This window comes from Melozone crissalis, unplaced genomic scaffold (assembly GCF_028551555.1).
Source record: "Melozone crissalis strain CALT ecotype California unplaced genomic scaffold, PUWL_Pcris_2 ptg000081l_1, whole genome shotgun sequence".
NCBI classification, from domain to species: domain Eukaryota; kingdom Metazoa; phylum Chordata; class Aves; order Passeriformes; family Passerellidae; genus Melozone; species Melozone crissalis.
The window spans coordinates 9,151,308-9,177,293 of record NW_026535858.1 but is presented as its reverse complement, the minus strand read 5'-3'; the positions used below and the strand labels follow the sequence as shown (position 1 = coordinate 9,177,293).

General features: G+C 39.1%; 1 protein-coding gene across 3 annotated transcripts in view; it reads left to right on the top strand.

Moving 5' to 3' along the window:
* The window catches only part of MACROD2 (mono-ADP ribosylhydrolase 2), an 849,661-nt gene that overhangs the window by 597,196 nt on the left and 226,479 nt on the right, over positions 1-25,986 (top strand). For all 3 annotated transcript variants that reach the window (XM_054290178.1, XM_054290176.1, XM_054290175.1), the window contains exon 8: positions 3,241-3,314. In XM_054290178.1, the coding sequence (XP_054146153.1) occupies positions 3,241-3,314 (74 nt within the window). The remainder of the gene's footprint in view (positions 1-3,240; positions 3,315-25,986) is intronic.

The following is a 25,986-nucleotide window of genomic DNA, read 5'->3' as shown; positions in this document are numbered from 1 at the left end:
TTGCCAGCTGTTTCACAGGTCAGGGTTACAATTTCCAGGAATAAGTTGGTAAAGCCCTGGAAAGAGTTGCAGAATCTTGTAAGTTTGAAGACCTCTCAAAGGAAGCTTTCCTAGGCAGTCACTGCGGGTAGTGTCTGTGCAAACACATACCAAAAGCAGTGGAGGTCAGATGAGGTGCATTTATGTGATGGCAGCAAGGTGCGCACCCTGGTTCCTGCTGAGTTAGAAGGTTTGTACCCACTGTGCCATCAGCTATGAATGTTGAAAGCTGTGCTCTAAAGGGTGGCTGCTGAATTCAGAGGAGCACCAGAGGAGTGGCTCCTGCTCATATCCAGGGTTTTGCTGTACTTGAGGAGCTGGGATCCTGGTAATGGATGGTGAGATGAGATCAGTTGGCACTGCTGAATGCAGATGGTGGCAGTAAAATTGTCACTTGCTGAAGCAGCTCTTCAGGAAGCAGACACAGCCTGATTTTTGATATGGGTGGGTATGTTGCCAGGGTGTTTGCTGTGGCAGTGGGGGATGTAAAAAGCTCAGTCCAAGTTAGATACCTGTGTCTGTGGGTCAGTGCACTTCCCCACACACTTGTCCATGACATACAACCTGCCAACCCTCTCTTTTTCTCCATGCAGACAAACACAGTGAAGTCCTGAACCTCATGGCCCATGTGTGCTTTTTTGTGCCCTTGTCCTTTTCAGTATGCTGGAGGAGCACTCACTGCAGTAACATGGCCCAGTGTCACTCATTACTTTACCTGTTTTATCTTTTGTGAAATTGAGCCTTTAGCCAGAATTGCCTGAGCTGCTGCTACAGCAGTCAGTAAACTGTGAGGCACCTCGAGCTCATTTCTCTCAAGTAATTTGATTCCCACATGCTTCCTGAGATTGCTTTTTCTCTGAAAGAGGGGATGGGGGTGCAGATGGGAGCAAACCAGAAATGTTATGGCAGGCAAATGTAGGCTAGAGATAAAAGCAATGCAAAAGCGTGTTTTAACAGATCCCATCTTGCTTTATCTTCCTTTAACCCAGTCCATAAACAAAAATGTTTTTCTGTTTGAGAATCAGTCACACAGGGGTTTTTGGGCTGGTGCAAGATTTGCAACAGGAGGCTAATTCCATCCTGCTTCTGTATATAGTCAGTAAGATAATCCTGTCCATAAAATTTGCAGAAATGGGTGTAAAATGCTAATTAGATGATTCTTTTTGGGGGGTAGCTGATCATAAAAGGCTCTGATGGATTTCAACATATTTTCTGAAATCACACACAGAATTCAAGGCTGTTTATTTAGGTTGCAGCACTGTTTCCTTTACATTGTGGTGACTTAGTAGTAATTGAAAACCAGTTTTCTAGATAAGGTTCTATTTAAGACTGGTTAGTATGGCAGCAGTTTCTAAACAGTGTGCAATTTATGGAGAGATTCTATACAATACCCAGTGCTTTATCACCATTTTGGCCAGCTACCGTGCTGCAAGGGAGTGAAAAACAAGCCTGAAAAGTTAATCTTGCTGGAGGGAGCATTGTTCTGAAAATAAACCATTCAGTGCATAAACAATAGTATATCAGTTGTCTGAAATATGCATTTGTCCCTCTCCACGGTGTTCATTTTATGTTCAGGCAGAGCTACCACACTCAGGATATGGAATTTCTGTGTGAAAAAGCCCCAGTTTGTCAGCTAGGATATTACTAATTTGAGCAGATGGTCTGCTCAGAGCTCTGTTATTCTGTGTTATGAAAATGAGGCTGCTGGAAGTCCCCGCTCTGGGTTTCGTTAGTGGTCGTTAGCTGGTGTCATGAGACATATGCCTTGATGACATCAGCAGCATTATTAAATGTTACAAGAATTTATTTTCCCAGCAGCAGTGGAAGTATCCACAGTAACATTTGTAGGGTCTAAGCTAGTTTTCTATCTTGGACTTGGTAACTATATTTTTTTTTAATGTAAAAATATGCTTTGTTGGGAAATCTATTCAAAGGATGCACATGCTAAATGTTGGTATAATCCAAAATTGAGTATTTTGCTTGCTTTTCTTGATGAATTGTTGTCATCTGTCACTTCAGAAGAGTACACATGCTGCTGGAGCAAATCTTTGCAGAGTCAATTTACAGCAAGTGATGTTTTGGGAATGTGATTCAGTGGAGGGATTTTGGTTTGGGTTGGATTTTTTCCTAATCTTGCATTGCACAAATTCTGAAAAAGGGTTAAAGAAAATATAAGTCAAAAAGCTGAGAATTTATAACTTTTTGCAGTATCTGTGTTTCAGCTTATGGTGCAAGGGTGATGTAAGAAAGGCTGTATCTACACAGCTGTATGCCAAATTTCATTACTCTTTCTAACCCTGTTGCTTGCTTGTCCACTGTGCCTGCAGCTCCACCTCTTCAAAGCCTTTTCTATTAATCTCACCTACTGAGAGAGATTCATGCAGCTTATGGGGTTTTATTTTTAAATCCTCACAGAAACGATTTGCTGCCCCCAAGTTAGGAATTTAAACGAAAATTAAATTAAGGAGCCTAAGTAATGAAAGCATCCATGGATTTGATAGGTAGAAACCATCAAAGCAAAAAGTCTGTATCCCTGGAAAGAGTTTTGTTATTGTTTAGTGCTGGGGGGAATTGCTATTGCTAATGTATCATGCAACACAAGGTCTTAAGTTCATATGCTTATGCTTCATGAATTCTTTAATTTCCAAAGTTGTTTGTTATGATTCAGGTCATAAATTGAGAGATTTCCAAATCAAACATTTCTCTCTTTGTAAGGCCTATGGCACTGGGGTCATACTGTGGTATAGTTTTGTAGCTTTGCTGACAGATGGATTAAAAAAAGAAATCCTTGAGAAAGCCCTTATGCCTTAAGAAATGTCTGAATTTTTCTTGCTGCCATGAAATGTAAGCCCAGTATTTGTTACTGTGATATATGTGTTGAATGCTTGCCTGCCCAGTATGGCGCATGTATGGCTCTCTATTGTTTCTTCTTCTCTTGAGCAGTGGACTTCTCTTAACCAGAGTCAAGGGAAAAAAAAATCCAATAAAGCAGTGTTGTGTCTATTTTCAATTTATTTAGCTGGGGAAAAACGTAACAGATGTTGCCTAAAACCTTTATACAAATCTGTGAAGAAGGGAGTTGACCAGCTGTGATTCCAAAATATTTTAAGGAATAAGAAGGAAAACAACCCAGATTTTTGTTTTCTTGTATGTTAAAGAAATTATACCTTTTATTTATCTCCCATTTCTTCTCTTTTTTAGGTTTTCCAAACGAGCCTGCTGCTGTCATTGCCCTTAGCACTATTAAGGAATGGTTAAGCAAGAATCACAATGAGGTATGGAACAATTTTATTTTTTTTTTCAGATTTCTGTTGAAGGTTATGGTCTTTGACTCCAAAACTGTGAAAAGAGTAAACATAGGCTTGAGCCTTGAAGTCTTTCATTATTTAGTCTTAAGACCAGTGAAGTCAGGTCAGGACATTATAGCCAGGGGAAGATTTTTATATCTAAAAGCTATTCTAGAGTTCAAAGGAAATACCTTTGTTTGAAACCATACTGTGCATTTTCTGTGGATTTCCTGTGCATTGTCATCTTTCCTGGCAAAGCAGAAGACTGTTCTCTTCCTAAGCTGGTTCTGAGTGTCAGTGTTTTTGGGTAATAATGAGGAGATTCTTGGAAAGGAAATGTGCATACCAATTGTCACTGGAAACGGCCACCAAAGGTCAGTGGTGTGCCAGAGATCACTTTACTGTAAAGACCTGTAGGTTCCTATTTTATGTTTTCATTAATTTTTTTATTTACTTCTACTTAGTGTCATTAAATATGTTATTTTTTATTAGTAATGGTCATCTTCCAGTGGCAACATAATAGTGATTGTTTGTACAAGACAAAAAATGCTTTTAACAGAATGATCTGCATCTCTCCCCTTCCCAGCGCTTGTCTTTCTCTATTCCTAGTGTTGGGTTGGAGAAGTGCAGCAAAAAAGTGGCAAAACAAATAATATCATCATGTCTTAAAGTGTCAGTCTGCCTGTTTCCTCATGAGGATAGCCAGCAGATTTCAGACAGTTAAAGTTGTTTGGTATTTTGTCTGAAAACATTGAATGAAGCATGCAGTGGAGAAGCACTGCATACAAGGACATAATTAGTAATATTTTTCCTCTAATATATTCAAGGAGCCTATTTTTTTCCCAAGCATCTGATATATCAGAGTATGAATTTAGTGAGTTTATGTGGTTTTGTTTGGTTTTTTTGCCAAATTTGGATTGAGAGGAAATAATATGCTGAGATTGGAGTGGTACAGTTGAGGTTTTCAAACCTGGAGGTGCACTAAGGAGGGCAGACCTGCCTGGACACTGATTCTTTCAGCACTGAGTACTTGGTTGTTGTGGCTTTTGCTGCAGTCACAGTTGCTTCCCACAGCTAGAAAGATGAGCAGTAGAGCAGGGATTTGGGGTGGACAGACTTGATTAACACTATTAGGGCCTAAATCTCATCAACTTAGCCCTAAACTTACATTTTTGGGATCTTGTCTGTTTCTAAGTTTAATCTTGATGTGTAAGGTTAAAATCAGTATGTTTGTGGTGCTTACCATCTTACAATTTCTCCTAGCTTCATTTTAACCCTATCATTTACAAAATAGGCTAAAAGGTTTGGTTTTATTTTTTGCTCCAGAAATAAGCATTTCTTCCTCAAAAACTGAGTAAACTCAAAAACTTCCTCAAAAACTGTATTGTATGTACACCTCCTGCCTTGCTCCTCACAAACTCCAATTTAACCAGAATTACCTGTAAATAAGTAGCTGTTGTTTATAATATTTGGACAGTGAAAGGAGTCCAGGCTGTCCTAAATACAAAGCAATTATTTGAAGTTATCCTACTCATTTTACACAGTTGTTTTTTCAATTTGGACTATTATGGCTCATAGTTGTTGTCTTAAATGTGTTTTTCCTAACATCCTGAATCCCAGCCTCACCAAGCTGAGGTCTCACTGTGTGATGCACTTAAAGACGTATGGGTGGTGCAATTATTGCATATTACTGATGATGATGATGACTCAGAGCTGTTCCCCCAGAGTTTTGGTTTATTTTCAAAGGAAGTGGAGTATTATGTTTCTGTCAAGATATGTTTTGAGGGTTTGGTTATCCACAGCTTTGTACTTTCTCACATGAAGCTTACTATCTTCCTAAGGTTTTTCCACAATCCATTGGCTTAAGTTTTAGATTATGGCATACTAACATGTTTTACATGTTGTAAATGGGGCAGCAGCAAAATGAAGATACTTAATTTTATTGAGACAGCAGTAATTTTTGCAGTAAAAGAGATCTTTGGGAAGCATATCATTACTGGGTTTCTGTCATTTAATGCATATAGCAATGTGAGCATAGTTACCTGGTTTAAAAGAACTGATGTAGCTCTGTGCCAGGTGTCAGTCTGATCTATTTTATATTGTTATGGAACCACAGAATGTTTTGCATTGCAAGGAACCTTGAAGTGCATCTAATTCCAGCCCCTGCTGTGGGCAGGGATGCTACCCACTGTGCCAGGCTGCTCAGGGCCCCATCCATCCTGGCCTTGAACACTGCCAGGGGTGTGTACACTTACTCCCTTGGACTAGATTTTGAGTAGGAATATTATACATTTATACCCAAGCTTTCCCCCAAAGTAACTCATCATACCGCAACGGAATTAAGGGACTTTCTGTGCTTTAGTACAGTCTCCCCTTGTAGCAAAGAGCCATATGATACAGTCCTTTCTACAAAGTTCTGTCTCAAAGACAGATCAATTCCCACCACACCCACTGGATGTTTAAATTCACATTTTCTAGTCTGGGAGCAAAATCTCTAATGATCTGGCACAAGGCCAGCTTTTCAGAGTGCGGTCTGCCTCTCATTCCTGTTACCACTGAGCAAACCTGCTCTCTGTACTGCCTGTGCTGACAGGATGAGTTGGTGTGTCCTGCTAACAGCCTCTCCTGAGCAAGAGAGGCCTCCTACCCTTGGCTGTGCCAGAGTTGAATTAATCAAAGTCAGCTTCTTCCCCTCAACCTCTGCTCTGCAGTCTGCCTTGCCTATGAGAAGGTTCTGCTCCTTTAGTCCCAAAGGTGTCTGGCAGCCAGTCGTGCCCTTGGACCTAAACGCTCACTGAGGTCTCAAACTGCTTGATTGTGGAATGTGAATTGACTGATTGAATTCAACAAGTTTTAGTGCAAGATAGAGAGCGTGCTCACCAGGGAATCTACCTCCATAGCAATATACCCTGGCAAAACCAGGCAGGTGAATAAGAAGGAAAGCTGATAAATTTCCAAGTCTTTTGTTGTGCTCTACAGCAGCCATGTCTTGTCTGCCTTCCAGCAACCCAGGAATCTGTGACAAATTTGAGAAAGATAAAGGAATGTTCTTGTTTTCACCTCTCTACCTTTCTGTAGTACTTCTTTCCTTTGATGGTGTAATGAAGATTTTTTAGATATTGATATTAATTTCAAATATAAATAAAGTAGTTGCTATATTCCTTAGTCAGCCCAGAGGCCTGAAAATGTGACTTGAATGACTTCTGCAAGCTGTGTTAGAGTCCTGCAAATTTCTCTGTCACAGTATTTAAAAGACAAGTGATTTGCATTTAATAAAAGGTTTTCTTATCCAAGCCCATGGTTGTGCTTGACCCCTCAGGTGTTTGTATAAAAACTTATTAGCATGCTTAACTCTGATGTCACTTAGATGAATGTCTCATTACCATGCAAATGGAGTTAGCTGCTTTCTGAGGTTAATTGTTACAAAGCAACAGAGAGGTATTTCTATTGTAATTTACTCTACACACAGCCACCATAGTCCAGCAGCCTAAAACTCAACTGCAAAAAGTTGTCTGGGAAAAACAACCATATTTTAAGTAGTGGTTTGGACTCAGTTTTGTGCAGCAGCACCCTTCCACTCTTGAAATGAAACCCTTAGTCAAACTAATCTCTGGCCATGCTTTACACCCAGGTTTGCTGACTTGCAGCCAGGGGGCAAATCTAGTTTAGAAGCTGGTAAATGGTGTTATGCTGTAAGTGTAGAAATCCCTTGGAGCAAACTCCCCAGTATGGCCTCAGTCAGCAGTAGTGGTTAATTTACTGCAGACCACCTAGGCTATCTCCTTAGCAGACTGTGCTTTCACTTTGCACAAAGTGCTCCAGAGGTTTAATAGAATTCTTCAGAGAACAAAATAGAACTGTAGTTCACTCTTTAGGAAATTACACCCTGGGATTCATTTTAAAATGCACATGAAGCTTTTTAAACAGGTCAGAATATTTGTTTCTGGGATAACTTGGCAAGGTTTGAGGTGTTACTAGCTGATTTCCTGTATCTCAAAAACATTACGACAGCTTTAAATACTGGACCCCCTACATTATTGGGGGTGGTGGGGAAAGGGTTATCTTTGGGTTTTTGTGGCAGATATCTAGAAATGTTTACAATGATAGAAATGATCTACTTCTGCTTTGCTGTGTTTCTCAAAAGGGTGAAAAATAAAAAGACCTCAGTGTGTGCCTTACCATACAATACACTGACATGGAAAGCCTCAGGACTTTTTCACTGCTCAAGAAAAGACTTTAACTTAACAGCACATTTAATTCAAAGTATTGTTCTTTCTCTTGCAGAATATCTCACAACATTTAATACACGCCCTGGTAGAACAACTAGGAAGGTACAATGGCAATGTGTGTCTGCCAGTGAAATAACTGATACAAATTAAAAGCACATAAATGAGAAATAAATAGACACATTCTGAATTCCTTTTTATTAGACTCACTGCTGAAGAGAGATTTTGTTTCTTATTTTGCCTTAAGTACATGAGACTTAGGTCCTTGTCTTTTAGCTAGTTATAAATCATCTCACAGCCAAAAAAAAAAAGTGAACATTTCCAGCAAAGCAGGATGAGCCAAATCCCTGTCCAGCTGAAATTAGTGGAACTGTGTGTTAAAGGGGGTGGGGAGGTGATCAGGATCACATTTGCTATACTCCTCCAGACAAAAATGTTCATTAGGAAGCCCCTGTTTCTCTAGTTAGACACACTCCAGGATGGGTGTCCTGTACTTGTGCTTCCTTTGGTATTGTTCTCCATCCAAATATGATATGTGGGGTCATTTTCCACTATTAATGTAGCTAAAGGTAGATATCTCATGTAGCTAAAATGGTGCTGGGTACTGTGACCAGTTTGGAGAGAGATACTGTGATGAGCAGCTACTGCCTGGGAGGGCAGAGCAAAGGAAGGTCTCTATTGCACAAAGCAGGCTTGCCTGAAAGACCATTTAAATATTAATTTTATTGTGTTTTTAATTTCTCTAACTCCCTTCTTTTTGTGGTCTCAGCAATCTAAATCTGGCTTTTCATTCTTCAGAGACAATTAAACAAAGTGGCATCTTGAGATGAGGTCTGGGCTTTATCTCTGCAGAAGGATGCAGATGGAGACAGCTTGTCTTGGAGAATGTTGCCTGATGCAGTTCCATTTAATGTAACCTCAGTTAGATTTCCCTAGGGCAGAGCAACTAACTTTCAACATGTATTCCAGAAAGGAGTGGAGTAGCTAGCTGGCAATATTTAATTAATGAAAGCCAGTACAAAAAACCCCAAACATGTATATTAATGCAAACAACTCCCCTTAAGACAGCATGACTTTTACTTTTGTTTTGTTAGCTTTCATGTTTGCAGTTTTATAGTTGTCAACAAAACCATGTGAAATTTTGACAAAAATTATATGTATTTATGCCTAAGGCGATATCTTCTAGTTTGGGCCTGCAGTGACATGTATTTATTGTAAAGAACATTTATTACTCAGAAATAAAGCTCTGAAAATGCAGGTTTCAATAGAAGCCACTGACAGATCCTCAAGGACAGCAAGGGTGCCGATAAAAATTCATCCGGCTATTTTGGTCGCTCTGATATGCCAGTATCACTTGATTAACATAATCTCCTCCCCTCCCCCAGCTCTGTTCTCTTGGGTAGGTTAAAAAATGATCTCCTTTCTATTTCTACATTCTAATTAGGTGGTAATCATATGCTGCTCTGATTGAAATGAAAATCAGCCATCATGCCACTGTCATCTTGCTGAAGTCGAGAAAAAAAAATGCTTTTCAACTGGTACAAAATTTAAATGATTTGCTTGCTCTGTATAGCTGCTCTCTCACCAGGCTCAGGGAGATTCAGTGCTGTCCCCAAAGCCCAAATCTAACTATCATCCCCACAGACAATTCATTTTCTGAAATGATAAGGCAGCTGCCAAGGCAGCAATGCTTTTCTTCTGTGTTCTTCAGGCTGCTGTTTAGTTAGAGGGGTGATAAAGGGAAGCGGACAAAGCCTGTCTTTGTTACACATAATACTTTATTTATTAACTTGAAAAGGTTTTGGTATTTTTGCTACAGCTGCTGAGAAGCAGGCAGGATGTATCTCTCCTGGACAGAACTGTTAGAGCTCATGATGGCTGGGAATGTCCCAGGCCAATGTCCTGTAGTGTGGTTTCTGAAATGCTCATTTGTTACCAAAATGAAACTGGGAGGAAGGATTTGGAGCCATGGCTTTCTGTCAATGCTTCCCTCTAAAATTCGTGGAGGATTGAGGAAATCCTTGCATAGCGTAGATGTTTTCACTGAATACATCCTTGTAAAGGTTTGTCTAACCTTAGTGTACTGCATCAAAAACACCTTCAGTAACTCCACTACAGCTAATAAGTGTCACTAATACAAAACAGAGCTCTGCATGGGTTCTTTTGTGTTTACAGCAGTTAACTATCTAATAATTGAAATTTGCCAAAGTATTTGTTCGTTTTATCCTTGCAGTTTAATAGCAGTTATGATAGCAGGAGCCTGGATAGCTTCAAACTTCTGCAGACGTGTAACTAAATTAACCAAATTGTCTGCTTCAGGGCTGAGATTTTGTTTTGTTTCTTTGATTTATTTTTTTTCCTTGTGATTTCTGGGTGCTTGGAGGGGCCTTACTACTGTGGTGAGCAGTGTGAAAAAATACTTGAAAATAAGTAGAAACAGTGGCTTTATTTTCCTTCTTGTTACTTCTTACATGACAAAAAAGATCAGGATAACATCCTGTAATTCCTGTACTGGCTTTCAGCCAGAAATCTGATCATTTAACTGGCTCCTCAAATCAACATAATGCAGAAGAGGTCCAGCCTTGATTTTGGAAGGATTCAGTTATTGTTGCTGCATTTCTGGGGACTCTAAATCTGCTTGTGTTCCTCATCCCTGTGTGTATGTAGGAATATATAACTAAGGAATAACAATCCGTGTAGCTCAAGTGAGGTTCATGGATAAGATACTTCATGAGTAATGGAGAAACTGCTGCAGCAATCTTTGTTTTGCTTCTGAGCTCTTCACATTAGTAAATCGGTTGTGATTTATGTTTTGCTCTGCTTTGGTGTCTGAACTGTATCAGTGGGTTACAGCTGGGTTTAGCAGGGGCTGTGCTGAGCTGGGGTAGAGGAGGGAGACAGTGGGGAAGGTTTTCCTTCTGCTCTGTGGAGGTTTGCAAGGAGGCTGCTATTGTGGAGAAATTCTCCTTTGGGAGGCTCCTCGGAGGGGCTGCCTGCCAGGGGTGGGTTTGGCAGGCAGTCACAGCAGACATGGACCAGGTGGGAGGGATGGGCAGCAGATGCTGGCCAGGCTGCCTGCCCAGCCACAGTCCCCAGGGACAGGGATGGCACTGCTGGCACAGGCTGCAGCCCTTCTGCACAGGGCAGGAGCATGGGCTTGTTTCTTGTTGCTGCTGGCACTTCCCTGGCATCCTGCAGAGTCCAGGATGGCTTCTTTGGGTGCTCCGTTCCCAACAAGCTCACACGGCTGCTTTGCTTCTGGAAAGGTGCCACTTTGGTTTGATTTAAATTCAGTTCTCTGCTTACAGTGTTTCCCAAAAGAGAATGTCCAGTGTGGAACATGAGGGTGAAATAATGCTGAAATACGAAAAAATACGTTAGGGGAGTCTTGTACTGAGGCAATAATTGGATCACCCTATGAAGATCCAAACTGTTATGAAGAAATAACTGTAATGAGAATATTTTGTTATGTTTTATTCCACTTTCCCATCTAAGATCTGGCCAATTCCTATCATCATTTCCAACCACATCAGCCATCAACAGTAGGTCCCAATCAAATATATACAGCAGGAAACCCACATGGATCCTCATAGCCAGAGTGCATTCCCTATGAGGAACAGAATGAGTTCTGTTGCTGCTAGGCTTCAGCATCTTGACATATAGTTTGAGATATATGATTCTGACATTTAATAGGTCAGATGATATTGGCCACATACTTCATAGGTTCTGTATCCCACTGTATTCCTGGGAAGGTGAAAAATAGGTCTGTCTATGAAATAGGAAATGACAGAACAGATTGAGAAGAGCACTGTGGATGTGGAGAGCATTGACAATGAGGACCTGTGGAAAGATGGGAATGATGGCAGGCTTCCAAGATAAAATAACTGAAAATTAATACAGAACAAATTGCTTAAATTTAAATGTCAGAACAGTTTAAGGGTGCATATGACCTTCCTGCTTAGACTTCAGGACAGATTATGTGATTCTTTCATTTATTTGGGATTAATGAAAAATGGAAAATAAATTAGGTGAGCTATGAAGTTCTTCACTTCCACAGGAATTGTAAGCAATGCTTCATGGAAAGAGTTTTTGAGCAAAGGCCATACAGAGACTTACTCAGGTTTCTCCTTATTTTTAACCTGATCTCCCATGAGATAAAAAAATGACAATTACCTTTTACAAGAATAGACTGTTTACAGCTACTAAATCTAAATAAAATTAATTTCTTGAAGCCTTATTTTCTTTTTACCTACATAAGAAAAGAAAAGGGTGACTATGCTTTGTGGCTAGTAAAATAAGTAGGAAACAACCAGTGGTTAGATGATAAATACTGCTGAGGGTGAAAGCAGAATTAAGTAGCTTTAAAAGCAATATAATTTTACAGTTGAGATTAAGGTTTCCATGGCACAGAGCACAGCTTTGACTTGCAGTTATGCCTTGTAAATAAAAAGGTCAGTGTTGGAATGTCTCTCTTATTTTCTGTCTTCATCCTGATTCAGTAGCACACTTTCATTCAGGAGTAAATTTACATGTACCAGAAGTGAATTTGGGATGCTTTTCTGAACCAGGAGTATTGAACTTCTCTCAGGTCGTATATTTGTCTCGTCTTTGCTATTAGACCTAAGGTACCACTTGGTAGGACTTCCCTGCTCTTTTTTAGGCTGAAAAGAAATACTAAGAATCAGCTGCTGTATCTTCATCCACATGATGAATGCTCAGTAAATCCAGGGGAATAGGTATTTTTCTGATTTCTCCCCCTTGCAAGAAACTAGGGCCTTTTAGGAACCCATGTTTAAATTTTCTTGATTTGATGAAGTCTGAGGAAGGGCTTTTTCAAGTTCTGCATTCTTTTCTGGTTTCTTCCAGACAGCTTTTCTACACACTTAAAAGTCACTGTGAATTTAAACCTCAATCCAGCTGCATATTTTCAGGATGGGGGAAGGGTTTTATGTGTAATTTTCAGCCTTTTCTGCTGGAAATTTCACCTTTCATTTAAAGCCCCTTTGGGTTTGTGATCTAACCAATAAGTTAGAAAACCTTAGTCTTCTATTTGCATATTGAAAATCTTATCCTTTAATTTAGATGGTGATGGATTATTTTATACAAAAAACGCATTCTATATAAATAATGTCATTTATTCTTTTTACTTTTGCATTTTTTTAAAAGGGCATATCAAATGTCTTCTCCACATGTGGAAATAAGTCTTTGAACTTGCACTGTTGCTTATTGTTATAGGAGTTGGGTGCTCAAACCTGAAATGAAACAAACTTATCACAGAGCACTTTGACTCCCCTGACTTCAATCCTGATGCCTGTTGGATGATTACCTCTTCCCTGTGGACATTTAAACAAACATCCCCCTTTGGGGTTGCATATAATAATACATGATCTGTATGATGATAACCTCCTGTTGGGAAATGTCTGAGAAGGGACAATAGAAATGAAGTGCTTTAGTCCTGCTGACTGTGTTCCCTGTTAAAATCTCTCCCTACAGACATCATATAAAGTTCATTAATATTTACAAAGTAAATATGTTTCTTTTCAGACAGCTGAGGTGCCACTGCCCTTGATTTTTGTTGGATTCTATGAACTTTGATGGAGTGTTACATAGCATAACTGTAATATCTCATTAATATGCATGCTTAGATTTGTAGAATATCCCAGACATTTTTTATCCAGTGTGATTTTTATGGGGCACATCATATGAGAATAAAATCTCATCTTAACTACAGGTTGCTTATGTGTGTATGCTGTCACTCAGACCCCTCAGATGGGGTCTGAGTCTTCATGGGAGTTAGGGAAATGCCTGGCATGCTCTTGGTACTGAATCACTTATTAGCAAGGTGGAGTTGTTGCATGTAAGAAATTGCTGTAATGCAAATTATCAAAGATGCTTGTAATTCAGTGTTCTGAGTGTAAATCCAAAAAGTGAGCTTCTGTAGGCTAACACGAGTCTTCAAAGCCTTCCTAAATTTTACTGGAGGCGGAATTTTTGCAGTGAAGGAATTTTTGCATCACGGTTACTAACAAGAAAGGATGGGCATAAGGATCGCTAATCATGGAATCATAGAATGCTCCGAGTTGGAAGGGACACACAGGAATTGTCAAGCCCAGCTAGGGTGGTAGTGTTGGTGTTTGTTATAGGAGACAGAGAAAAAGCCTGAATTAGCTCCCATATTGAAAGCACAAGCATTTGGAAAAAATACATTTATTAGCACTTGTGGTGGTGTGAGTGTGGTGCTTCAGTTTCTGCAATGCTCTCTTTGAGACAGAGATGTCTTTGAGGGACAATCCCATGACATGCAATTTATAGTCATGGTACTCCAAAAATAAATCTAGCTTGTATGATGCCTCCAAATAGCAGAAGCTGAGAGAGAAAGAAGCAACTGGTTTTTTTTTTTCTGAGATATTAAGAGAATAAAGAATTATAGGTATGTAATACCATGTAAAAATACTAATTCAATGTGAGATTGCCTAGTGAAATGGGATTTCCACCTAAATGATGAGTAACTTGTCTTTATTAGTGATTCATGGTTACCTTTTATGTTGTGTATGTGGGAAAAAAGGATCCTGCTGCTGTCAAATGAGCTAAGACCTGGGGCAGATGTCTAGCTGTGGACAGCCATGGAGACCCCTGTATGATTTTTCTCTGTGGCCTGGACTGGAAATAAGCAGGGGTAGGGAATTCTGACACTGACTCTTACCCAGAATATTGCCTGACCTTTAGAAATGAAGTGCAGAGAAGCTGTTTAATCCAGATTTTTAGTTGAAAAAATATCTTAGTAGGACTTAAGGAGAGCTACCATATATCATGTGAGTGCACTGTTGGCCAGTGAGTTTTCTGAAGTGTGCTGGTGGAAAAAGTTGATCTTGGATGTCCAGCATATCCAAAGCAGTCCCATGGAGTAAAAATTAATTGCTGATGCAGGGATCTGGCAGGTTCCAGTATGCACTGCTCTCCCCTCCTTTGTACTTCCTTTTCACTTTCTTCCTTTCAGCCATCCCTGTTCTGCCCCCTGTGTGAGTGGTGAATGTGCCTATTTATATTTGGCTTTATTGCCTGGGCATTTAGCTGAGTGCTTTGCATCAGGATGTGGAAAACAAAGGCTGTACCTCCACTCTGGGTCTATCTCATGTGCTGCAGCTTTTGTTTTTAGGTAGGGATTTCAAGTCCAGCTGCTCCTTATTGACCCTGTGGGGAAATGGCAGGTTGAATCAATTATTTGACATGCACATTCTCTGTTGGCACAATTCTTCAGAGCCTTATAATGGCACAAATTGTGATACTTGCTAGTGAAAAAAGAAAGTTACAATTGGGTATAGCAATTAATATGCAATTAAGAAGGCATTCTTTCTTCTTCCCAAGTATTTTTTTTCCCCAGCTATTTTTAGATTTGAATTGACTGAATGGTTAAAGAATTGCTTTTGGAAAGGAGGATGGTAATAGTATTTTTTTCCTGCATGAGCTTTGATTTTTCTTCCTGCAGGGACAGCAAGAAGCACAGACAGCTGTTATTCAAAACAAAATTGAACATAAAATGCTATCAAACCATTTAATTTCTCTGAACTACAATGCAGCAGTTTTATGTTTTGATGATGTATTGTTTTTTATCATATGTGGCATCGGTGTTCACGCTTACATTTGTTTAGAAAAATAATGAGATTTGAAGGTAAATGGAGTGTGTATCTGGAAACAATCTGTGTCTAAGGCATTTTGTTAATTTCCTTGCTGCCCAGGGCAGTGACACTGCCCAGCAGGATGAAGTGAGGAGGAGGTTGAGGGGTGTTGGGCTGTGCACGGGTTGAGATGTCAGCGCAATCTGGAATGACATTGTCTGGGAGGAACAGAGCAGAGCAGTGCCAGCCCCTCTTTGGCCCAGGCAGCCCTGCTGAGGCTCCAGCACGGGTGTCAGTGTTTGTTACAGGAGACAGAGAAAAAGCCTGAATTAGCTCCCACATTAAAAGTGTCTGTCAGTTTGTGACGGCGCCTGGAGCGCTCTGTGTGACGGTGACACGTTGTCACTTTGGACCTGGACTGGGACACTCAGGGCCACCAAGCAGCCCCAGTTCAGCTGCTCTGCCCCCTCAGACACCTGCATTGTGTTTGACCTTGTGATGTACAGGCAGTGAAGACTATTTTATAATAGTCTTCAGAGCTGTCATGTCCCAGTTTTCAGCTAGATTAATTAGCACCCATGTGAGTAATTCCATACGTAGTCATTTTGAGCTGATGATTTTCTTCCAGATTATTTTCTTCTAAATGCTCTAGGAAGTGGTTTGGAAGAAATATTCAGTGGTTAATAAAGGTATTTATGCATGTGAAGCTATAGGTGGTGTATATTTTATAAAGCTTTTTCAAATGAAAATATATGACAAGTATAAGGTTTTGCTGGCTGGGTGGCCTCTGTGGGCTTTAGCTAAAAGAGGTCAGATTGGTTCTGTGAACTTAAAACCACAACTCTACTAATTAATGTGATAGGAAAATGTTAGGAAATGCAATATAATTATTCACAGAACTGGGTCATAATTTCTTTGGCAGTTAGTTTTTGAGCATGTTGCCACACCACAATGCTTTCCATTAATAATAAAGACATTTTGGAGAAATAGTATTAGCAGCTGGTTGACTGTAGTTAATTGATATATTATTTTATTCCAGCACATTCTGTCAGGGACTGCTGTGAATGGCTTAAAGGCTTCTTGGGAGAAATAAAACCAAGATAACCAAGGAGAAGTTGTTTAACTTAATAGTTCTCAGGCTCTATATACCCTGATTCAAGGAGGAAAATTACTGAAATACAGAAAGAATGTTGGTTTAGAAAATAATGATATAATGATTTAATAAATGTAGTCTGTGGGAATAGCACATCAGTTCTTGTAGGAGTACGGTAACACAGTGGAGCTCCAGAGAGTTTTAAAACCTGAGTGACTAAACAACATAAATCCATTCACTTATGGACTTAATCCAAGTGTCTTTGTCGAAATTTGGAGTAATGAATTGACAAGCAGTTTAAGGAATTAACCCTTTATGTAACCGAGGCATGCTAATTACTGCCTTCCCCCCTCCCAAAATTGACAGAGCTTCAAATAAATGCATCTTTGATTTCAGAGTGAGGACTAGAGAAGAGAGGCAGAGTGAAGCCCTGGAGAGGATTTAGCAAGTCCTTCACCTTCAGATCACCAATTCCAATCCAGACTATTTTTTCAATTCTTGAGGGCTTCCCAGCCTCTGTACTGGTCTGGCCCCTGCAGAATGGAATTGAGAACATGGCTTTGGTCCCTTTTGTCCATTGACATGACTCCAGTTGCACTGATGGACATTATGTGTTGCAACAGTTTTATTCTGCAGTCATAGCACCCAGCTGGAGATTTGGCTTTTCTCTCCAGAGTTGCTGGGATTAGGCACAGAACAGTAGCCTCTGGTGTGGATAGTTGCAAATGTTCAGGGATGTAAGAATGAACTTCTCCTTAGATGTGCTTATTGCAGGAAAGGGAAAGTGAGTTCTTCAAAAGAACTGAGCTATTTGATCACAGAACATTTTATTGTACAGTTAATTATGTCAAATAGGCTGAACCGAGATAGGGTTCTTAGTGACTCCTTTGCTGTTTGTATAATTAGATCTACAGAGCTGTTTCCTCAGCTGGTGTCAGGCTGCTTAGCTCTGTTTAAGTCAATTTGCATCAGCTCAGAAGCTGGACCCTGCTATTTATGGAACCATTGACTGTTTATTATACCAGAGTAACACACAGCCAAGTTCTGTACCCTGAGGAAATATAGGCCAAGATGTATAAAGTCAGAAAAATGGTGCCCTGTTCCCTTTTAAGTAGTGATGGGCTAATCTCAACCTTCAGCACTTTTATTTGGCACTTTTTAGAACTTGCAGCAATTAGATACAGAAGTAAAGAATTGCCTTGATGTTTTGGGGATGGACTTGAAATTCAGAGGAAAACTTTTGGTGGGAGATTTTGGTATTTGTGGTCTGTGCAGGTATGGAAAAGTTTTAATATTGAAAAAGATAGAAACTCTCCATATTCAAGCTTCCAGATTCAGTTTTAAAAGATGACATTAAAAAAAATGCCATCTTTCCCCTGCTTTCATAAGTTTGAAGCCAGTGTTACTCTGGTGCTTTCTACAGCTGAAAACACAGGTATCCCAAAAGAGTAGAACTCTTTGTGTCAGTTAGATTATTTTAATACAGTTCACCTTTCAAATTTGGTTCAATCTGTTAATGGGTATTTTTAGCTCTGTAGGGCTTAGAATGCCCAGTTTCTTATGCTGTGCTTTTATGTTCATCATTGCTAGAAACAGGGTTAACAGATTAATTAAAAATACTGTAGAAAATGCCAGTGTCTAATATTGTGATTAATAAAGTTACAGTCATTTACCTCAACTATTGCTCTGAAAAGATGCTTTCCCTCACACTAATTATTCCTGTATTGTCCTTATTTGCATCACAAGCATTTCACATCACAGGCATTTTGCTGTTCTTCATCTTAAATTATTAAATGCTTCTTGCTCATGCATGAATCTGGACAGCTGGATGCCACTAATGGGGCAGCTAGTGCTACCCAGTGGTCTATAATCAACATTCTGTTGCCACACATTAGCATCACACTGCATGCCTGAAAGGGCTAAGAAATTTGATTTGTAAAGCAACAGCTGATTAGGGATGATTAACAAAAAGAGGGTCATGGATATTGTGTAACACTGACTCTTGTCCTTTCAGAATCCAGCCTAGAGTGGTATATCTGCTGTGTCAATGTGTACAAAAATAGATGAACCATTTTCCAAATGTTTTTATCACTAATCATTTCTCAAAGCCTGTTCAAAACCAAACACATTTAATAGCATTTAAATGAAAACGAAGACGGAAATTGTCATAAAGCCATGACAAAGGAAATGATGTCTATTTTAAACAAAACATCCCCATTCATTTTTCTGCAGTGTCAATGGAACACAATATGCCATGTTAAATATATAAAAATATTACTAAATCTATCTTAAATGCTTTGGTAGATTCCAGGGTCTTCCAGATACTGAGGTTGATTTGAAGACTGTAAAAATAAGCAGTTCATTTTTGAAGGAGAGTGAGATACACTGGGAAACCCAAAATTGTACCAGGCACTCTTGAATGTCTGCTGAAGAAAATAGTCACTGGCTGCAGTGTAACCTGTTTATACCTTCATGATAGTTTCATGTCTTCAGAGTGCTTCTCTGTAAGCATCATCTGCCCCTGTATGTAGGACTGTCTCTAGTTTGTAGTTTTGGATGGCAGTGCTTTCCTTTGTTGAAAAAAAGCAAACCAAACAGTACCAGCAAAGCCCAAAGAAAACTCCTCAACACAGAAACTCACAAAATATCAACCCCTAAAAACCAACCAAACAGAAAATCCCAATAAGAGCTGTGAATCCAATGGTTCTTCTTAGATATCTTCCCTCATTCCTCATCCAGGGGACCTCAATGTATGTCTCTGCTAATAATGGAATGGTTTAGGTTAAAAATCATCTTGTTCTACCTCTCCTGCCACACTAGGCCAGGCTGCTCAGAGCTCCATCCAACCTACCCTTGAACACTTCCAGAGATGGAGCATTCCCCCCTTCTCCAGGCAGCCTGTTCCAGTGTCTCACCACCTCACAGGGAAGAGTTTCTTCCTAATATCTAATCTAAAGCTGCTGTCTTTCAGTATGAAGCTATTCCCCTTTGTCCTGTCACCCAGGCCCTTGTAAATCATTCCTCTCCATCCTTCTTGTGGGCTTCCTGCAGGTACTGAAAACCACAGTTAGGTCACCCCAAATCCTTCCCTTTTCCAGGCTGAACAATCCCAATTCTCTCAGCCTTTCCTCCTAAGAAAGGAGTGCTGATGCTTTTCTAGTGCTATTGGTACCCAAGAGAGGAGACAATTCTTTCTCATCTTGTTGTTAACCACCCTTGCTAAAGGATGATTTTGAATGGGAAACACTGATCATCTTAGTGCTGCCTATATTCATCTATTGCCAGTGCTGGAACTATCATTCAACTGAAAGATGATCTTTGCTGTGGGATTTTCACAGTATTCCCCTTATTTCAGATTCTTGGCCACCCCAACATATGGCTTTGATTGGATGTCAGCAGCAGTGGACAAAAAGTGGGCATAAAGTGGACAATATGGCATTTCCATTTTTCTGTAATGCTGAGTCCAGATGTTGCCAGGAATTTTTTTTTACTTTTCTTTTTCTTTTTCTTTTTTTTTTTTTTTTTTTTTTTGACAATGGGAAAAAAGGATGTGATGTAGCTGTCTAGGTTTCCATTTGAGAAAGGTTGTAAGACAAAATAACAAAAAATATTTCATAATAGTTATAAAAGTATTACACAAGAAGAGATACAGATTACCCGCTTCTTTCTGCCGTACTTTCACTGGTAATCACTAAAGCAAAAAAAATCATGTTTGTATAAGAAATTGGGAAGAAAGTGAAATGCTAATTGCTGCATTCTTGGTTACAAACCACAAAGGGATGTGGGTTACAGAGCTGTTGGTGCACTCAAGAGGTGCCTGTAGGCAGCAAAACCTAATGCAATCCCAGGGTACATAAATAGCCTTCTAATGTACAAACTGTTCCAGTTCATCACTGCAGTGGACATTATTAAGACAATTATTTGATCCTTTGTGACTTGCCATTCTATTGTGCTGTTATATACATCAATCTAATCTAATGAATATGTTTTGAGGTACAATTTTCATCTCTTCTTGCAAAAATGCTTTATTGCAGAAGGCAGCCTTTTTAAAGGCTTGTCACTTCAGAGCTCTGGTGACAATAAATGCTTTGCTGTTCATTTACTGGCAGGTCACACAGTTAAAAACAAAAGCAATGCAGAAAGTGGCATGGAAAAAAAATGGATTGTTTAGCTCTGTGCCTTGACTGATTCTATTTCTTTTCATTTTGCTTGAGTTCAAGTTGGGCTTATAACAGGATATTTTGTTCAACTTGCAAAAGTTCAGAAGGTGCCCGAACATATAAAATACAGTGCAAGGTCCAAGCAGAAATTTATTCATGACCCAAGTCTTTTGTTTATGTCTTATGATTTTGCTGATAGTGTTTTTGCTAGCTGATTAGTCTGCAAGTACCAATTCTACATCTATGTTCAAATGATTAGAGAAACGATAGTGGCAAACAGAAAATACTATAAGTAATACTAAAATATTTTTATTGCTATGGCTTTTTTCCCCCTGTGAACTTCTTTATTTGTGTTTTCTGAGATCAATGGTATCCAGCTAGACTACAGTAGATACAGATTAGCTGTATTATAGCTCTACTCTCAGTGAGAATATGTCAATAGGGAAATCATAGGCTTGTTTAAAAAGGAACACTGATATTCACATTGGATAAAGACTCTTGGGGAGGGGTCTACAATTTTGATGAATTTGGATGAACACACAGATACATGTGTTTTTTATTGTGCCGAGCCTCTAGGTCATGTTTTTGAGATTTTCAAGTCTGATTATTGCCAAAATACCTACTAATTTTGCAGCTTAAGTGGAAAAATAAAAAATTACTAATCACTATGTGCACCATATGACAAAAACATAATGTTTAAGAGAAGGCAGCGCTAGGAAATGACATCAAAAGCTATTGTCTGGCATTCAGGATGTTAATAGCAATTTGTGTCTTTAGAATGAGAATGGAAGAACGCAAGGCATTGTTTATAATTGCAATTATAAGCACAATAAAAATGACAACAGGCAGCCAGTTTATGGCAGCTCTGCCGACGTGCTCCATGCAGCAGCTCCTTGTGTTGGCCAGCAGTTGTGATTCCAGAGGCATTTTCCCTTGGGGAGCAAATTCAGAGTGTGATCACTGCTGCATTTGCATGTGGCAAACCAGCAGTGATTGGCAGCTGTTGATAAAGATGCTTCACCCCCTGGTTCTGGTTCTGCTCTTGCTCATCAACACAGCCTGAGCTGGGGATGGGTGGGCTCTCTATCTCTGCCACAAGGGTTGTCCTTGCCATGCAGCACTGCAAGACTGGGCTCTCCTTCCCTATTTTGTCAAACAGTGAAGAGACCAAATTATTTCCAGTGCTTGGGAGGCTGGTCTTCTGTACAAGCATTTAAAAAGGAAGAAAACAAGTACGTTATATTAAAAGGCTCAATGGCTTTTTACTGTGTTTGTCTATACCTCCCTCTCCTTTCCCTCCATAGAAGTAAAGAAACAAAGCAGCAGCTTTCTGACATTTATCATGGACTTATAATTATACTATCTCTGCCTTCCAGAACTAGGATATCACAAGGAATGTATTAACAAATTTGGCTTTTTGAAAGTGGTACATTATTAATATAATTAAGTAGGAGTACAGGGTCAGCAAGTGAGGGAAAAGTACACATCAAGAGCACTCTCTTGATTTTGGAATCAATATTTTGTTTCATAAAGCACTCCTTAATTACTTATGGGTAAATATATCTGAGGAGTGTGTATTAGCTACTTGTTTATCTCAGAACTTTATTTTCTGGTCTAAGCACTGCAAAATCTTTCTTAAAGTTGATTCTGGGGAATAAATTGAATTGTTTAGTACAAAATTATGAATTAACATATTGATTCTGTATAATTCTGGGGGTTTTTTTGATGTAAGAGAAGATACCTTCAACGTTTTGCAGCATTAACACTTGCATTATAAAAGCTTTAACAAATATCTCACATGTAAATAACCTAAATGCAATCTCCCTTTTGATGAGAGTCTAAATGAAATCCTCCTTACTGTCATTACAATGGAAGGATGCTACAACAAAATGATAGTTATTTGGCCAGACAAATCTGTATTTTAATTCGCATACTAATTCTTTTAGAAGTGACACAGAAAATATTTCTAGGAGATATCAGTTTAGAGTCATACTTAGAAACTGAGACTTCCCTTGAAAAATCATGATATTGGATATGTGTCTTTGTGGATCATGAGAGATCTCTGAGAGACAATGACAGGGAGGCTATTTAAATTCAGATGTACCCAATCTACTTCTTGTAATAGAAAAGTAGTTTTTACCAAATAGTGGAAAAAATTGACTTTAACTGTAGAATAAAAATGATAATAGAAATATAACAGAAGTGTATGAATGTACAGTCAATAAACTATATTAAATAATAGTTTTGAAAAATATATGGAGACAAAACAAAAATTAAGATAGTTTCTCACCCCTGAAACGTGATTCCAGTGTCAGTGCTACCTCTCAGCTCCTGCCAGCAAAGTTTGGAAGCTTTATCACACCTGAAGACCTGGCCCTACTCAGGGCAGCTAATTTACCATTTCACCTCTCAAATTATACGGTTTGAATGAAGAATCCAAGTACTTTTTGTTTTATAATCTTGTAAGATTTTTCCTTTTAATTCTAACAAGAGTCATATTTAGGTGTTCAGGGCCATTCTTGAACACGGTTTATGAATTTCATCTGATTAATTTTACCTTTCTTAATGAGATTTCCTAATGAAAAAGTCAGAGTTCAAAAGCAACATAGGTTCTGCTTTAAGCTAATGAGCAACTGAGTAAATTTTAAAATGTGAATTTCTAGAGCCTAGCACATTTTCTCTGCTTTTGGTGATGGTGGTGAACATTAAGAGTAGAGTTTTGAGCGAGAGCCATTCAAATCTGGATGCAAAACTGGCAAATCTGCCAACTTGTACTGTGGCTATTTCTGCTGTATTGTAGGAAGGTCTCCATGATTCCACACAAGGCAAGGTCGTAAATGGACAATAGAGTGAAGTCATAAGTGAATTATTCTCTTTTCACTACAAGTATGCCACATTATTTTTATAATTTCCAAAAAAAATTACTAAAATGTCCCTTGAGACCTAGAGGAAACTGCTGAAGTTTTGTGATAGTTCTCTATCTTTTTATTCTGCATCATTTTAGGCAGATACAGATTGTCATCTTATCTGAAAAACAAAGATGAAATTTACAACTGGATTGTATAGGATGGAAAATGTTGTAGTTTCAGTTATTTGTTTAAAAATAGCTTATTTTTATATGCTGAAAGTCTGTGTGGATCTGACTGTGTCATATGTTTTGATAACACTGGAAGTTGTCTGTTCTTCTTAGAACAGGTGTGTGTAGGCATAGTGCTGCAAAAATGAAGGATGGTTTTACTAGATATAATCCAGTTGGAATCAGTAGCTGTTTCAGTGCTATTTTTTTCACACTAGTTCTTCCCCAAAACACTGATTAGGTGGTCTTTTTATTACAATTGGGCAGATGTACATCTCTGTTTTCCTGCAACTAAAGACACTTTTTGCAGGGGTAGAATGGAAAAGGATACACTCTGTGTCTCAGAGCATTCCCTGTTGCTGTGAAGTATTGTACTGTCTTGTGCAGGAAAAATTCCCTTTTTCCTGAAAATCGTGGCCACTGTAGAATTTTTACTGAATTGAGGTACATAAGATGGGCATGAAGCAGCTGGAAGATAATGAAATAAAAGTGTTCCTGCAGAGCCTTCTTTTACCTCTGTCTAGAAGCAGTGTGTTAGGTTGTCTCATCATGGGATTATTTATTTTAAAATACCAATTCCTTCCCTTGCCAGTGGTTTTTTTTTAAGACTTTTATCATCCCCACGATGAGACTAACACAAACTCTAAAAGAATTTCAGAGAGAAGTCTCTTAGGCAGAGGTTCAGATAGTATCCAGCAACAACGCTATTCTGAGTACACTTATATTGATCTTACTCTATGTTCATTCTCTTATCAGTTTCAGTTGCTTTTATCATACTGTCATCATTTTCCAGGATGTAAGGAGTAACATCTCTAAAAGTACAGTGATCCAGTGACCCAGTAAAACTGACTAAAATTTGGATTTATTACCAGATGTTTTGAGACTTTGCCATTAAGTCTCTAAGTTCAGAATGCATGCAGGGCATACAGCTAAGTATTTTACAAATGCTTGTTGTGTTTTTAAAAGATTTAGAATTTTTGAATTCAGCTTTTTAAATCTTACATTACACCAAGCATAGCTCAGATGCCTAGGAGACAAAGTCTCCTTAACTTTCAGTGAGAAATCTCAAAAGCTTTCCATGTCCTGCATGACTAAATAACGTCTGGACAGGTAACTGAAGCTCTTAGACAGTGAAATACTTCTGGCAGTTGGTTTTTTTTTACTTCAGTTGGACTCAGATACCCCCTCATGGAGATAGAAACACTCCTGAGCTGACAAGACTGTGCCTCAGAGTAACTGTTGTCATATGGCCTCTGTCACTTCCAGTCTGAGGTTTCTTCCACCAATATCATCCCATGATGGTGCTGTGATGTTGTTAGCTGGTTTGTGGCACTGTGCCCAGGACAGAAATCAACGTGCCCTCAAGGAAAATGATAGCACTGTGATTTTAGAAGGTCACTGATCATCTCTTAGGCACCTGGCATTTATATATTAAATGGGGAACCCTTCAAAATGACATTTCAGGTGAGGAAAACTAAACCAGTGTGGCGCCTGGTACATGCCCACACAGATCTGACCTGATGCCAAAGCACATCAGTGCTTTGCTGTGGGATCAGTGACATTTAAGACCTGATATTAGAAAACAATCAGTCAGAAGTTCAGGCCTTCTACTAAGGACAAGTTGGAAGTTGTAATTTTGTGGCCTTCTAAAGGTATATTTTTTTCCAAATCTTTGAACTTATGTTGGAGATTAATAAGTGCTTTTGCTAAAATATTTTTATCTTACAGCGCAGGTTTTGTGCCACCAGGTACACTTTGCCCAGTTGGGCCCATTTGGTCACAATTGTGGTTGTTGTCCATAGCTGATGATTGAGGGTTGTAGGGCAGCACAGAGCCTGTTATTTTTGTTGTTATTGCCCTGTTTTTACCTGCTTCCACTAGCAGATAGGTCTAGACTAATGGGATGTGGCTGGATTATGGATGGTCTCAGAGGAATCTCAGTGTAAATCTGTTATGTCAGGTTTGTGTGACATTCCCTACAGCCCATTATCACTACTGGAACAATCCAGATTGTTTATATGAAGCAACACATTCAAATATGTTCTGTTCTAAGACTAAGGGCCCTCTGAAGCAGCATATCATATCTTCTTGTGCATAATAGGGAAATGCAACTGGAGATTTGACACAAACAAAACAAATTATGTGACTTAGAGAACATGATGGCTCACTGAGCTATATCTAAAAACCTTCTTATTTTAAACAGTGTCTCTTCATCAGAACACATGGTAAATATTTGACAGCTGATACAGCTTTTAACCATCTGCAGTGTGCTGCCATCATGCTCTGTCTCTTCCAGGTTTCTTGATTTATGGTTTCCTGAGTTGCAGAGCCATCAATCTACAGATGTGATGCATTTTTTTAACCGAGTCTCACCAAATTCAGTTGAGCTGTGTACAGAAGGGGAGATTCCCACATACACACAAGCTCACAGTGAAGCACTCATTTAATCTCTCCTTTGTTTTCAGAGCAGGAATTTTAATCAATATATT